Source organism: Poromitra crassiceps, assembly GCF_964638095.1.
Source record: "Poromitra crassiceps genome assembly, chromosome: 30".
Classification (NCBI taxonomy): Eukaryota; Metazoa; Chordata; class Actinopteri; order Beryciformes; family Melamphaidae; genus Poromitra; species Poromitra crassiceps.
The window spans coordinates 3,463,061-3,479,839 of record NC_139652.1 but is presented as its reverse complement, the minus strand read 5'-3'; the positions used below and the strand labels follow the sequence as shown (position 1 = coordinate 3,479,839).

The 16,779-nt window shown below is 43.4% G+C and overlaps 2 protein-coding genes across 2 annotated transcripts in view; both read right to left on the bottom strand.

Moving 5' to 3' along the window:
* The window catches only part of carmil2 (capping protein regulator and myosin 1 linker 2), a gene marked incomplete at its 5' end in the record, with an annotated part of 82,099 nt that extends 69,830 nt beyond the window's left edge, over positions 1-12,269 (bottom strand). The window contains 3 exons of the mRNA XM_083663281.1: positions 2,128-2,237; positions 11,800-11,896; positions 12,204-12,269. Coding sequence (XP_083519407.1) covers positions 2,128-2,237; positions 11,800-11,896; positions 12,204-12,269 — 273 coding nt within the window. The remainder of the gene's footprint in view (positions 1-2,127; positions 2,238-11,799; positions 11,897-12,203) is intronic.
* Positions 9,534-16,573, bottom strand: ciao2a (cytosolic iron-sulfur assembly component 2A). The gene is made up of 5 exons (XM_083662966.1): positions 16,468-16,573; positions 15,028-15,192; positions 14,147-14,196; positions 13,097-13,142; positions 9,534-12,914 (listed from the first exon to the last, which is right to left on the bottom strand). The coding sequence occupies exons 1-5, from the start codon at positions 16,493-16,495 to the stop codon at positions 12,811-12,813; spliced, it is 393 nt and encodes a 130-aa protein (XP_083519092.1). The 5' UTR covers positions 16,496-16,573; the 3' UTR covers positions 9,534-12,810.
* Positions 16,574-16,779: the final 206 nt, after the last annotated feature.

The window sequence follows — 16,779 nt, the reverse complement described above, 5'->3', positions numbered from 1 at the left end:
CAGGTAGCTAAATAACACTCCAAAGTTAGGCTACACCTCAGGTAGCTAAATAACACTCCAACGTTAGCCTACATCTCAGGTAGCTAAATAACACTCCAACGTTAGCCTACATCTCAGGTAGCTAAATAACACTCCAACGTTAGCCTACACCTCAGGTAGCTAAATAACACTCCCACGTTAGCTTACATCTCAGGTAGCTAAATAACACTCCAACGTTAGCCTACATCTCAGGTAGCTAAATAACACTCCAACGTTAGCCTACATCTCAGGTAGCTAAATAACACTCCAACGTTAGCCTACATCTCAGGTAGCTAAATAACACTCCAACGTTAGCCTACATCTCAGGTAGCTAAATAACACTCCAACGTTAGCCTACATCTCAGGTAGCTAAATAACACTCCAACGTTAGCCTACACCTCAGGTAGCTAAATAACACTCCCACGTTAGCTTACATCTCAGGTAGCTAAATAACACTCCAACGTTAGCCTACATCTCAGGTAGCTAAATAACACTCCCACGTTAGCTTACATCTCAGGTAGCTAAATAACACTCCAACGTTAGCCTACATCTCAGGTAGCTAAATAACACTCCAACGTTAGCCTACACCTCAGGTAGCTAAATAACACTCCAACGTTAGCCTACATCTCAGGTAGCTAAATAACACTCCAACGTTAGCCTACATCTCAGGTAGCTAAATAACACTCCAACGTTAGCCTACATCTCAGGTAGCTAAATAACACTCCAACGTTAGCCTACATCTCAGGTAGCTAAATAACACTCCAAAGTTAGGCTACATCTCAGGTAGCTAAATAACACTCCAACGTTAGCCTACATCTCAGGTAGCTAAATAACACTCCAACGTTAGCCTACACCTCAGGTAGCTAAATAACACTCCAACGTTAGCCTACACCTCAGGTAGCTAAATAACACTCCAACGCTAGCCTACACCTCAGGTAGCTAAATAACACTCCAACGTTAGCCTACACCTCAGGTAGCTAAATAACACTCCAACGTTAGCCTACACCTCAGGTAGCTAAATAACACTCCAACGTTAGCCTACATCTCAGGTAGCTAAATAACACTCCAACGTTAGCCTACATCTCAGGTAGCTAAATAACACTCCAACGTTAGCCCACACCTCAGGTAGCTAAATAACACTCCAACGTTAGCCTACATCTCAGGTAGCTAAATAACACTCCAACGTTAGCCTACATCTCAGGTAGCTAAATAACACTCCAACGTTAGCCTACATCTCAGGTAGCTAAATAACACTCCAACGTTAGCTTACATCTCAGGTAGCTAAATAACACTCCAAAGTTAGCCTACACCTCAGGTAGCTAAATAACACTCCAACGTTAGCTTACATCTCAGGTAGCTAAATAACACTCCAAAGTTAGGCTACATCTCAGGTAGCTAAATAACACTCCAAAGTTAGCCTACATCTCAGGTAGCTAAATAACACTCCAACGTTAGGCTACACCTCAGGTAGCTAAATAACACTCCAAACGTTAGCCTACACCTCAGGTAGCTAAATAACACTCCAACGTTAGCCTACATCTCAGGTAGCTAAATAACACTCCAAACGTTAGCCTACATCTCAGGTAGCTAAATAACACTCCAACGTTAGCCTACACCTCAGGTAGCTAAATAACACTCCAACGTTAGCCTACATCTCAGGTAGCTAAATAACACTCCAACGTTAGCCTACATCTCAGGTAGCTAAATAACACTCCAACGTTAGCCTACATCTCGGCGAGGGGGGGGGGGAACATTTTCAAAGGGGTCCTCTTTTTCACAGCCTAATGTTGGCAGGTGTGTGTGTACAGTATGTGTGTGTGTGTGTGTGCGTGTGTGTGTATGTGTCTGTTTTGAACGAGTAGCCTTATATTGTTATTTAGCCTTTCTGTTGCTATTGCATGGTTATTTTATTTTATGGGGGGGAGCCCTGGCATAGAGGGATAGTGCATATAGAGTCTATGCCCGCTTGGCCAGGTCGTTATTGTAAAAGAGAATCATGTGTTCTCAATAATCTACCTGCTCAAATGAATGAATGAATGAATGGATGAATGAATGAATGAGTGAATTAATGAATGAGTGAATGAATGAGTGAGTGAGTGAATGACTCACCAGGAAGTGGCTTACTGCTGGGCCTGGCTGTGGCTGCTGGCTGCAGTGGCTCAGGGCCACCGGCTTCAACACACACACGCTGTGTGGCTTCAGCAGCTCTGAGATCTCATCTACACACACACACACACACACACACACACACACACACACACACACACACACACACACACACACACACACACACACACACACACACACACACACACACACACACACACACACACACACACACACACACACACACACACACACACACACACACACACACAAGGGGCTGGAGTAAATGTCTCCTAACTAGATCAGTGGTTCTCAACTGGTGTAGCCTCAGGACCCACTATTTTCCTTGTCATGAAGTCATGACCCAAATTTCAGATTTTTTTTTAAACCACTCAAATTTATTGCACAAAAAATAGCGCATTCATTTAACACATTCACTGCCAGCCGTTTTTCAATACTGTAGTTAGCTTCTGCCAAGGTTTTTTTTTTAGGATTCTGGCTCATCTTTCAAGAGCTGAGGATTCTTTTCTGTTAGGATTTTGTGAACACACAATATCTCAAAAGAACTAATAGAATGTGTGCTTTCTCTGTCTAAAAGAGTTAGTTTGTAGAGTTAGTAGTTATGTAAGCATTAGCAGTTGAATACAGCATGGTTTCAGCGTCTGAAAATTTATTCTGAGATAAATGGCTTTTTGTGAAATTCGATAGAACAGTCACTTTAACCATTCATTTTTGGCATCAGTAAGACATCAGACATCTAAATAGTTTTGAACAGTAATTTCCTCCATAACAGCAGGAAACACCCCTCTCTTTCAAACTCCTCCCTCCGTGTGTGTCTTCTTGGCTGCAGCGGCCGTGTCACAAGCTCGTTTCTGCTGCTGCTGTAACCTCGCGTCACCAGTCTCACTGCTTTGCTGCTGCTGTGCCTGTCTGCTGGCGGCCGCTCTTTGAGGAAGTCTGGATGGGCTCGCTCGTTTCTTGCGGTTTCGGTTGAGAGCTTTGATGAAGCTTTTGCGATTCTGGTCTTATTTATGCTGCGTGTTTCAAAGTGTGTTCCACCCGTAATCTATTATGCAAATTTGCAATCCCTCACCGCCAGCAATCAGCGCGAAAGCGAAAGCGTTTTCGCCAATCCATTTTCATGAAAATGGCTTCCTCACACTGCTTTTTGCTTGCCTTCCTCTAGTCAGGAGAGCACTGTCGCCACTTAGTGGGTCGGTGGAATGGGTTGTACACGTTGGGTGGCTCCAATGATTTTATAGGAGACGTGGGGGGCGTTGATCCACGTCCCACCGTCAATTTTTTTTTTTTTTTTTTTTTAAGACGAGATATCTCGTCATTGGCAGTCAACGTGTTAATACACAATGCCTTCATGCACTGTTATAAACCTCAAATGAACAAAAAAGTGCAACAGAAGTGCAACTAGGGCTAAAAACCAATTGAAATAAGGCAGACTTGAATTACAGGCAAGTCAAACTGGTCATGCTCAGAAAGTCTTATTTGAACTGTATGAAATATGAAATAAAAGGCAGACTTATCTTGAATTACATGCCTATATGTTACAAGTTAATAATAATAATAATAATAATAATAATAATAATAATAATAATAATAATAAAACAAGTTAACCTGGTCATGCTAATCCAGTTTCAATAGTCTGAATTTAACTAATATGAAATAAAAAGGCAGACTTTTCTTGAATCACAGGCAGGCTATATGCTTTTTAGTTAAACTGGTCATAACTTTTAATTAAACTGGGGCCATGCTAATCCAGTTTCAATCATCTGAATTGAACTAAAATGAAATATGAAATGAAAAGGCAGACTTCTCTTGAATTACAGGTAGAGCTATGCTTCAGCTTGTTAAACAAGTAAAACTGGTCAGGCTAATCCAGTTTCAATAATCTGAATTTAACTCAAATAAATTATGGAAAAAAAAAAAAAAAAAAAAAAAAAAATTGGCCAATGTCCGCGACCCAATCAAAACGGCCCCGCGACCCACCTTTGGGTCGCGACCCACCAGTTGAGAAACGCTGAACTAGATGATCAGGCCACTAATAATAATGTCAATTGTCGACTAATCAATGCTGATACTGTATGCTAATAAAGGAGTGAGGATAATACAGGACATGGTTTGAAGTGATAGAACACTCATCCATCAAAGACCTGAGACTTGACTTGGACTCGAGCTCAAAGACTTGAGACTTGACTTGGACTCGAGCTCAAAGACTTGAGACTTGACTTGGACTCGAGCTAAAAGACTTGAGACTTGACTTGGACTCTAGCTCAAAGACTTGAGACTTGACTTGGACTCTAGCTCAAAGACTTGAGACTTGACTTGGACTCTAGCTCAAAGACTTGAGACTTGACTTGGACTCAAGCTCAAAGACTTGAGACTTGACTTGGACTCGAGCTCAAAGACTTGAGACTTGACTTGGACTTGCACAAAATGACTTGTGAGCATCTTTGAATCATATCAGATTGTTGTATCTACAGGAGGAAGAGAGATGCTGTAGATTCTCCCTATTTGCTTAATTTAAGACAACGTCAAAAAGGTCTTGTTCCTTCAGTTGGACGTTGGAGCTTTCAGTGCTGGACTCCTCCCACCCAGATGCAATACAGGAAGTCATTCCTGACTCCTCCCACCCAGATGCACCACATGAAGTCATTCCTGACTCCTCCCACCCAGATGCACTACAGGAAGTCATTCCTGCCTGTGGCCATCAAACTCTTAACTCCTCCCTCAGAGCGTCAGACACACTGAGTCAATAATAATAATAATAATAATAATAATAATAATAATAATATAGCCTTGGACATATTTCCCCCATCAGCAACTCAAACCCACTTTTATAATGTAGGCTACAGTATAGCTGTTCTGTGCAATAATGTGCAACATCTGCTATACTGCAATTTGTACAATAATCCAATGCCAAATCATTAGCCACACTGTTGTGGATGTTAAATTCACTAAATGGAACTTAATGCACATTACTTTGATGATGATGATTATTACCCATACGTCTGTATATAATACAGTAGGCTATAATGTTATGTAGGCTACTTATGTAGGCTCACTCAATAGTAGGCTACTTTGATAAAGATTGTAGTGGAAGGCAGGGCCGTAGCCAGGGACTGACAGGGAGCCAGCCCGTCAGTCAAGGGCCCTTGGAATCGTCCACACTTCTACCCCCCCTGGGTACGGCCCTGGTGGAAGGCATATATTTTTGACTTTTTTGTATACAGCTAACTTCTATTTTATTGTTTTATTGATTCATATTCTTCTTATCTCTCTATGTTTATATTTTCCCATACCCGAGTGTGAGCAACTGTAGCATTAGCTGCTCAATTTCCCCTCTGAGATCAATAAAGTTGTGATTGTGATTCTTCTCTGTGCAGAATAATGTGTGTGCAGTTTGACACTAGAAGGCTCTTCTTGTCCAAATTCACCTCACTTCTGTCTCCAAATAACCAAGATGGTGAAGTGAAGTGAGTCTTTTGCACTGGATTATTTTTGTAATTTTATTGGAATTCTTTGGCATGAACATGACACATTAACAGCTGACTACTACCAATCAAAAACAATTATATTGAACTTGCATAATCAATATACAAGTACTATATTGAAAAGCACATCGGTTGAACTCTAAAGGCCCTTAAAGTCACTATTGTAACAGTAAGGTTGCAAGAAACAGAAATGTCCTCAGATACGTTTATATCTTGTAAATGTCTTCTTATGCCATCCCTCCAGGACCTGCATGCAGCCAGGACACTGAAGTGGTCTCGCATCAAGATCATGGCTGACCCCTCCCACCCTGGCCACAAACTCTTTAAGACCCTCCCCCACGGCAAGAGACTGAGGTCTGCCAAGACCAGAACCACCCGCCACAAGACCAGCTTCTTCCCAACCGCCATCAGCCTCACCAACAAGGCCCGGAAACCCCTTCCGCCAAGGACCTCACCAAACCCCCCCCCCCCACACACACAAACTCACTACCTCCTCCTGAACTCAACTGAACTCCCCCCCCCCCATAAAACTGGAACTCACATCTAATTTAATGCCTGTTTAACTGGGACTGTAAATTCATGTAAATTCCCTGCACATTTAATGCCCATTTAACTTAGCCTGTACATTTCATGTACATTCAATGTAAACTCTTATTTAACTCCGACTGTAAATTCATGTAAATCCACTGCCTATTTAACGTATATTTAACTCAGTCTGTAAATCTCATGTAAATCCAACGTAAATTCATATTTATCATCCACAGAACACTTCACCACTCATGTACATATTGTATATATTGACTCGATTTGATTGCACTTGCAACTTTGTGATTGTCTTTAGTTATCTTCCTACTTCTTATCTCTGTATATTGATGTGACCGCTACGCTGCATACAGACACTAAGACAAATTCCTCGTATGTAACTTGCATACTGTGGCAATAAAAGTGATTCTGATTCTGATTCTTAAGTAACTTTTAAATGTCTTATGTCTTAAAGTAACTTTTAAATTTCTTCTTATGTCTTATGTAACCAACCACACCAAGTCCATTTCCTTGTATGTGCAAAACATACTTTGGCCGAATCAAAGAATAGTGATCGTGAAGAGACAGTTGGGCGTGTGTGCATGTGTGCAGCTGACGGGCCTTCTTACCTCGCAGGCTCTGAGAGAGCGACTCCATACTGCTGATGCTTCTTCACGTCACACGGTGGACATCGACACTTCCCACGCGCCACGCTCACCATGTAACGGGACTGACCTCCACTTAAAAAGCAGCTCTAGTCGAGTAGTGTACGCCTTGACAGCACGGTCATGGATTTCACAAAAATAATGGATCTTCGTTATTAATTATTGAGTCCAAAAAAACATAATCCGAAAACCCCTAAACAAAGACAAATGAAGGAATCAGTATAAATAGGAAATAAAAATAGTTTCTCTCGTTTCTCTCTGCAGACGAGAGAGGGAATTGGTAGCAGCAGCGATCAGCAAGAGCAGCCAGGGAGGTATGAGAGGTGAGACACACACTCACTCACCAGCGTGTGTCTGTCATGCATGTGCACGGCACGCCGGTACACACACACCGTTCAGAACCCACGCTTTTTCTGCTACACGTGCATGTGTGCACGCACACACACACACACACACACACACACACACACACACAATCAGTTTCTACCATATGCACACACATCCTGTTTGAAGCTGCAGAACTACTGAAGGGCTTATCTACCCTCCTCACACAGAGGTAGCAGCACTCGGGGAGACCGGGGTTGGTTTGGTTTTACTGCAGAGGTTCCCAAACGTTTTGGGGCCAAAACACCTAAAACACCTCACACCAGAAGCACTGGGTTTTTGCTCCACGCCTCACTCTGTATCCCAAACACAGACAGGAACATTAAAGGCAGCGTGCTACAAGATAAGAGTCAAAAAGAGACCAGATTTAAAGAGATAAGGAGGGAATAGGAGACTGGGGTAAAAAGGTACAGTAAGAAAGATGTGGGAGGTGAGGTCGCTGAGGAGCAGTGTTGGGCAAGTTACTTTCAAAATGTAATATACTACATATTACTAGTTACTTTCATTTGAAAGTAATAAGTTACTTTACAATATTACTTTCTGTGTAGAGTAACTACTTTTGCATTACTTTTACCAAAATAACAGGAGCAACTGAATGACATTGCCGCCCCGGAACCATCCCAAAAAATAATTTTAACCACCTTGAAGTCAGTGTAAACAATCCAAAATTCGAAATGTTATTCTTTTCCTTTGTTATTGTCATCTATAGTGGTTATTTGGATAAAAACAAACAGTTTGATTAGGAAATGATTGTATCTTTTTTTAAATATGTGCTTTGATTTAATAAAATGTAACTAAATTTGTAACTTGAGGTACTTGAAAAAGTAACTGGTATAATACTAGTGAAATCCTATAAGTAATGTTATATTACTAAGTTACTGCTAAAAGTAATATATTACATGTAATGTTACTTTTGTAATGAGTTACCCCCGACACTGCTGAGGAGAGAAGGTCAGATAGGTTAAGGTACAATAAAACATTTACATTGACCCATCTCGTTCTTTAAAATTTCTGTGATTTGAGCTTTAAACTCTGATATGGTGATTAAAATCTGCAAGTCAGCAAATCAGAGTTTTTTTTAAGTCCATTCCAGGCAGACGGAGCAGAGAATGAACTCAGTGCGAGTTCTGGGTACTGAGGCATGTAAATGGACCTGTGATCGTAGGCTGTAAGGCCATGTTCACATTACAGGCAAATCTGATTTGCTGCTAAAGTCATTAATCATCATTATCTTGATTGGTTTCCCAAATCTGATTTGGGAGTGTGTCCACACTGCCACAAATCTGATTTGGGCAAGTGTTCAAGTCGGATCTGTGTGTCCAGACCTCCATAATGTGGTTTGGGACAAGTGACACAAATCAGACTCGGAGCGTTCAGACTCATAAAACCAATCTGGATAGAATCATTAATAGGTCACTAAAGTTCACAAATCAGATTTGGCCTCCTAGTCTGAACATGGCCTCTAAGATGTGTTTGTTGTGAGTGAGATATGTGAGGAGAGATAGAGGGGAGGAGCTTACCAGTGATTGCTTTATAAATGAAGACGTACCAATGAAGCAGCCTGCGGGCGGACAGGGATGGCCAGCTTACCTTTGTATACAGAAGGCAGTGATGAGTTAATGATCTATAGCCAGTAATTAATCTTAAAACACTGTGGTAGGCAGTGATGAGTTAATGATCTATAACCAGTAATAATTAATCTTAAAACACAGTGGTAGGCAGTGTCCAGCATGTGTAATGAGGTGGAACAGGCATTCATATAGAAGACATCACCATAATCAAGAACCGGTAAAAAAGTGGTAGCGACGAGTCTCTTCCTTGCCGTAAAAGAGAAACATGATTTGCTCCTAAAGTAAAAACCCAACCTCACTTTTAGTTTCTCGGACAGACTTTCGACATGCGGTTTGAAAGACAATTTATCATCAAGTAGAAATATCCAAGATATTTAAAAGTGGAAACTGTCTGAATTTGGACACCTTGCGAGGTCTGAATAGAGGATTTGCTAAAAATCACCCATTTTGATGATTCAGCATGGCGTGAGCAAAGCGCTGCGGCTGGTGTGATCGCTCTTTCCTGTTGACGAGGACGTGAAAATGAAACTGCGTTGCTTCAGCGTTGACTCAGCGTAGGATCGGCGTCTGGTGTGTTCCAGCTGTTACACTGGAGAACGTTTTCTAAGGAGCCCCTCATTGTAAGCTACTCTTTAGATGCCACCGGAACCATTTGTCTTCTACTAAAACTATTCAAGCTAAATACTTCAGACCTGTTTCAGTGATAAACAGAAGCACATTTCAATATGAATCATGTTAACACCACTTGTACTTTTCAACAAAATGGTCATTTTATTCAAATTGCATTCGGACTCAACTTGACAGCATTTATAGCTCTTATATACTCTTCAAGTAACTGATCTTAAAAGCGTTCAGAAAATCAACAGTAGCAAGACACGGCATAGTCCTATAAGCTAATAAGCTAGCATGATATAGTTGGTACCAATGGATGGATTAGGTATTCTAGTCTTCACACATCTCCATTCACAGACGAACTTTGTGTTCACCAAGATCATCTCCACAAATGACGACCGCCACGATAAAAAAAACAAAATCACATTTTATGCTTCAAAAGTCATAAAAGTGGTCTTCATTTTGTGAAGATTATCTTGCTGAACACAAAGTTCACTGTTTCATCAACTTTTGTTAACCGCACAGACCTGATTTCAGGCATTGAAGCAATATCCCCATACTAAAATACCATTGAATTTTACATGAGGGAACCAGGAAGTGCATGACTTCTGGGTTGGCCTACTGTACATACGTCATCTCTGTGGTACTCTATAATGCAGCTAAATCATAGTCACACACACACACGCGCGCACACGCACACACATCATTTCCTCTTGCCAGAGGGCAAATCCACAGAGCAGTGAGTTTGGGGCTGAAGGTGAACTGCAGGCAGTGGGTTAAGACTGAAACAGGAAGTGGTTCAGACACACACCGAGTCATGTAGGAGACAGAAAACAACAGAAACTGCACACGCGCTCACTCACACTAACCTCTTCCACACAGCCTGTGAAAGCCGTGAATGTTGGAGGTCGTCACAGCCCCGAATCGACGTCCATCTGAAAGGGTACCCGCGGGAAGACGGAGCGAAGCTCAGCTCTCATTAAAAAAAAGTAGAGGGGAAACCACCTCACACGGCAATAAAAAGGGTAAAGGTTTAAATGAAAAGTAAAAACTATAACGACCGCACCGCGGATTTATGCCTCCGCCATTAGTTCAGTCTTAAGTCCAAATCGCCATTTGAGGCAAATTGGAAGAAAATTCCGTCAAGGCGCTCCTGAGATGTTGCGTTAAAGAGCTTGGAAATTGGGTGTGTGAGGTCACAGTGACCTTGAACTTTGACCTTTAACCATCAAAATCTAATCACTTCATCCTTGAGTCCAAGTTCATGTTTGAGGCAAATTTGATGAAACTCCGTCAAGGCATTCCTGAGATGTTGCATTAACAAGCTTGAAAATGGAGTTCGAGAGGTCACAGCGACCTTGGCCTTTGACCACCAAAATCTAATCAGTTCATGCTCGAGTCCAAGGCATTTTTTGCATGTTCTCCCCATGCCCCCTGGGGGTTTCCTTCATATAGGAACCCCTCACCAAAACATGCAATATCCTGGTTGCTAATGTGGTGCCTCCTCTGGTCGTTAGGGGCGCCTGTTCAGAGGGAGGGGAACCGGTTGGAATAGCGTGATCCTCCCACATGCTATGTCCTACCGGTGAAGCTTCCCCTGTCGGGTGAAAAGAAGCGGCTGGCTAACTGCCCATGTCTCGGAGGAAGCATGGAGCCAGTTTTCGGCTCTCCCCAGATCGGCAGAGGGTGGAGTAGCAACCAGGATAAATAAATTTAATTAGCACTAATGGGGGATAGAAACGGGATAAAAAAATGGCGGGAAAAAAAACACAAAAAAAAAAAACAAGCTTGAAAATGGCGTTCGAGAGGTCACAGTGACCTTGACCTTTGGCCACCAAAATCTAATCAGATCATCCTTGAGTCTAGGTCGATGTTCGAGGCAAATGAAATTCCGTCAAGGCGTTCCTCAGATATCACGCTAACGAACATCGGACGGACGGAAGAACGGACGGACGTACGTACGTACCGACGGACGGACAACCCGGATCCATAATGCCTCCGGCCTGGCTATCGCTGGCGGAGCCATAAAAAAGTAGCCTAAATGCGACCCATGACTGCAACAGGGGCGCCAGAAAGAATGCTACGTACCTACACTTTATGTAGGTACAGTAGGTTAGGCTATTTTACGCTCAAACCATGTTGACATTAGTAGGCAAAACTTCTCGAGCCTACCTGAGGGTGAGAGAAGAGAAGATGGCTTATCGTGTGAAGGCAGCTTAATGAAGTGCTGCGTGCTGCCGAGCTGAAAAAAATCCATACACACAATTCTCAAAGGAATCATTGGAGCAGCAAACCTGTAGGATTTGATGTAGAAAAATCATCAGAAACAAAAACAAAAAGCTCAGAACAAAAACGTGTTGCTGGGGAACGAATTTCCACTTTAAAGAGTGCATCAATTAAGCCCCGCCCCCTAACCTCTCAGCATGTCAAACCCCACCGCAGTTTCATCCATGGCTATGATGTCCTTCACCTGTTTGGTGGTGGCCATTTTGTGCAGAACTTGAACGTTGACCTAGAAAGGAGGCAAAATGGCCACCATAAAAACGTCCACGAATGGAACATAGAGTGAAGGCAAAGGATGGGTTTTGTGTCTGTGTGTGCGTGTGCATCTGCCAATAGAAGCTTCTCAGTCCCGGTATCTTGCTCTGTGTGAGTGTGAGTGTGTGTGTGTGTGTGTGTGTGTGTGTGTGTGTGTGTGTGAGTGTGTGTGTGTGTGTGTGTGTGTGTGTGTGTGTGTGTGTGTGTGTGTGTCTCCTGCATATTGTGTTCAGTGGTTCATCATGTTAAGGATCATCTGGGGGTGTCAGGTCTCCGTTGACAGGCAGCTCCACAGTCTTTATCCATGTCTCCTCCTGGTCTGTCACCTCCACACAGTCTTTATCCATGTCTCCTCCTGGTCTGTCACCTCCACACAGTCTTTATCCATGTCTCCTCCTGGTCTGTCACCTCCACACAGTCTTTATCCATGTCTCTCCTCCTGGTCTGTCAGCTCCACAGTCTTTATCCATGTCTCCTCCTAGTCTGTCAGCTCCACACAGTCTTTATCCATGTCTCCTCCTGGTCTGTCACCTCCACACAGTCTTTATCCATGTCTCCTCCTGGTCTGTCACCTCCACAGTCAGAGCCTGCAGAGACTGTGTGTTTGCAGACACCTCAGGCGCCTCCTTCTTCACTATAACTAGAAATATTGCGCACTCGTGCGTTCATGTCTGCTGTACTCGCCTGCTCAACTGCGCATGCGCTTTCGCAGTTGAGCAGTTGTGCGCTACGGAATCCACCTTATTATATACTAGTGACTAGTGAGATGTTCTCCATGGCTCCTCCTCCTCTCCTGTGTGTGTGTGTGTGTGTGTGTGTGTGTGTGTGTGTGTGTGTGTGTGTGCGTGCGTGTGTGTGTGTGCGCGCGCGTGTGTGTGTGTGTGTGTGTTAGTAGTCGTCAGGCTCCGTCACACACTGCTCCACAATGTCTCTCAGGTTGGGGTTCTCCATGGCGGCCGCCACTCGCTCCTTATCATTGATCTGCTTGTTGACTGGAGAGACCACACACACACACACACACACACACACACACACACACACACACACACACACACACACACACACACACACACATCACTATAACTAGAAATATTATAATTATTATATATATATACACAGAAATCCATAAACAGTCAGGTCTACATAAAAGAAAGAAAGAAATAAAGCCACTCACTGTCTTCCTCGGTTGAATGGGTTCCTTCAGAAATGTAGATTTCCAACTGAAGAGACACAGAGAAGTCAATCACATGAAATGAAGTACACATGTAATGTGTGTGTGTGTGTGTGTGTGTGTGTGTGTGTGTTGGCACACTCACACCTACACATGTTGTGTGTGTGTGTGTGTGTCTGTGTCTGTAGGGTCTTTCACACCGGCCTTGAAAGCCAAAAAATGCACGGAAAATAGGATCCGCTCCTCCGATGTGAAAGTCATGAACGCGCGTTGGTGGTAAATTGTTATACGCCTTTTGTCCCGGGAGCAAAGCTTGTCACAGCGCCGGTTTAACAGGCAACCCGCCTCACTTGAAAGTGTCGGAGCAGCAAGGCGGAACAGTGCGAATGCTTCACTTTCGTGTTTTCTGCACCTGCACAGCTGCACCTTCTTGGCTGGTATACATCAGCGATGTTTGGTTGTTGAATGAATTACACAAGGTGACACCATATCGATCTGCTTAGTCAGTGAATTTACTTCTATGAAATGTGTTGTATAAATAAAGTTGGCTTTCCTTGAATGCAATTAATGCAACACTTCGCTGCCAGAAAGTCGGCAGATGCACTCCGCGGCGGAGCCCGTTTTGATATTAAGGCGAGCCCGCCCACCATGCGAGTGCACCTATCCTCCCTGCTCAGCGGACTAGGAGAAGGAGGGAAGTATTGTTGTTGAATGAATTCGTTCATCATACAGTAGCCTAGGCTACACTAACCTATGAAAATATTCATTTGGGCTAGGAGGAGCAGGAAATCCCTCCGCTCGCCTTTCAATCCGGGAGCAGGGGATTTCACCTGAAAGTACAGAGCAGCACGGGAATGTGGCCGTGCTGCTTGGCTCTGTGTGAAAGCAATTTCTGTGGCGAGGCTGCGGCCTTTGCGGGACTCCTAAACTGCAATTTTGCGTGATCTGTGTGTGAAAGAGCCTTGTGTGTTGGCAGACTCACACCTACACATGTCGTGTGTGTGTGTGTGTGTGTGTGTGTGTGTGTGTGTGTGTGTGTGTTGGCAGACTCACCTTGTGTTTGAATGGCAAACATCTCTGCAGTTTGACTTGTAAGCAAAGACCTGCAACAACAAGAACAACACACAGTCGCAGGTACGTACACACACACACACACACACACACACACACACACACACACACACACACACACACACACACACACACACACACAAAGTCAGACCTCCTCCAAGGCTGCTGTCCCACTGGTGCTGGCAGCAAGACCATTTGTGCCCCTCTTCCAGGTTGTATGGTAATCCAATCCAATCCACTTTATTTCTAACAGCACATTTAAACCAACACCATTAACCAATGTGCTGTACACTTCATCAAAATAACAAAGAGAAAAAAAGGGGGGGGGGCAATGCAGAGCGCCTGTTCCTGTGTGAATCCGGCCTTTAAGTCCCTCCTCCAGTGTATTTTCTCATTTGTCATTTCATTTGATGTCATTTTCCAATCACTTAGTTTGGTTGGACTCTCGTGCCTCTTTCTGCATACGCTCGCACATTTGACATAAGTAACGTCAATATACGTTCCCTATTTCTGCAGGAGAATTTGAATGGAGGCGCTTGTTATTTACCCCTTGATGTTATATTGCTACTTTGTTATTATTGCTTGTCTGAAGCATAAGCCCATTTAGGGTTTCATCTCTCTACCCGCACATTGTTTTGTTGTTCTCGTTTTGTCGTTTTCTGTTTAAAAAAATTTGCAAATAAAGTTTCAAATGAACCAGGCCAATTTCAGTGTACATTGGTGAAAATTACAAATGGAGCCAAACAAATGGTGGGCAAAAACAAAAGGTGATTTTCTGACAAAAGATGGGGTGGTATGTTGCCATCAAACTGTTGCTCCTCATCAGAACAACGAGCGAGAGTGGCGAGCGAGCGATGACTCACCGATGAGCGTGGCCAGTGAGCAGTGCGGCACGGTCGGGGAGAAGCGGATGATGATCAGGTACTCTTCATCGCCCAGGCTCTGCACCTCCACACACTGCTCCTTCACAACCTCCAGCTCCTCCAGCGTCTGAGGCTTCTCTGGGTCTCGGATCGAGCGGATCACGTCTGGACACACGCGCACACAAAAACACACAAACAAACAAACAAACACACACACACACACACACACACACACACACAGAGCTGGGATTATTCGCATGAACTGAAACATGATTTACACACAGTCATCTTTCTTAAACACTTTCGGCCTAAATGTCACTGTGTAGTGAAAGTACATGAGCTCTAGATGCATTACATTCACTAGAACCTAGTTCCTCATTGCGTGGCTCGACATCATTTTGCGGCTCGAGAATACCCGGAAAACAAAACTTCCGCTTTGGGTGTTTCTGTTTAGCCTTCAAAATAAAGCACAAAAGTTCTGCAGAAATTGGGGTGATCAGATCCCAGCAAACCAAATGTGGGACACGTTACCAATGCTAAGTAGGGCTGCAACTAACGATTATTTTCATTATTGATTAATCTGCTGATTATTTTAGACTACGGTAATTCATTGTTCCCTTCTTTTATCCTGACCAACAGTCCACAACCCAGATAGTCTGTCACAGAAGACTATGACATCAGAAAGCCGGACCAAGAGAAAACACTCCCCCCACCCCCCTTAAAAATCAGTCTGTCTCTGTCTCTCTGTGTGGTTTGGCTTTTGAGAAACTAGAGCCAATCAAAATGTCATCTCAATTGACCCCTTTCACAGGGGCCATTTTGTGTCAAAAAGGCAGGGTAAACACAGGTGCAAGCAAAACGGCAATGAGGGTTTCCAACATCCAATCATGGAAGTTGGAAACCCTCATTTGTGTTTTGCTTGCACCTGTGTTTACCCTGCCTTTTCGACACAAAATGGCCCCCGTGAAAAGGGTCTATATATGTGGGACTTGGGAAAAGGCATGGAAATGCTGTGCAGTCCTTCACAAAGTGGGGCATCTGGTCACCCTAGCAGAAATACAGTGTTAAACCAATGCATTTGTATGTTATTTAATCTTCAAATCCAATAAATGAGGACCCAGGTTAGAAGTCTTAATAATAATGAAAAATGCCATAAGTAGCCTTTACAGTCATGCTAGCTAAGCTAGCTAGTAGGGCAGTGTAGGTGACCTTTATACTACAGGCAGCACAAGATAAACACTAAACCGTAACTAGCTAATCCATCTGACCGGTTTTAAAACGTCAATCCATAGACATTGAAATAGCTAGTGCTACTGTGAACTCCAGGTGCGGTCTTAGCTTAGCTAACGCTATAGGTATACTAGTTTGGCATGTTTTTAGCCAGGGAAGCTAGCTAACGTTAGCCACTAGCCAGGCTGCAGACTCGAGCTAGTTCCTCACCGTAGACTTCTAAGGCTTTCTCCTCCATGCTTTTGGTCCTGTTATCTTGAGAGAGCTTCGATGCAGAGAGACCGCAGGCTGACACTCACAAACGCGCCATCACAACAACAGATAACACACTACTGTCTTACTGCAGCCAATCAGCGTCTCTGTTTGTGTCGTTTTCCTACCAGGGCTCCAGACAAAAGCAATCGAAGCAGGATTGCCTTTTGGTTGTGGCTGTGTCGCCATGTAACCGCGAAAAGCAGATATTACTCGTACACATCTGTGGAATAACAACACGATTTAAGATGCCTTGTTCTGGTTAAGACG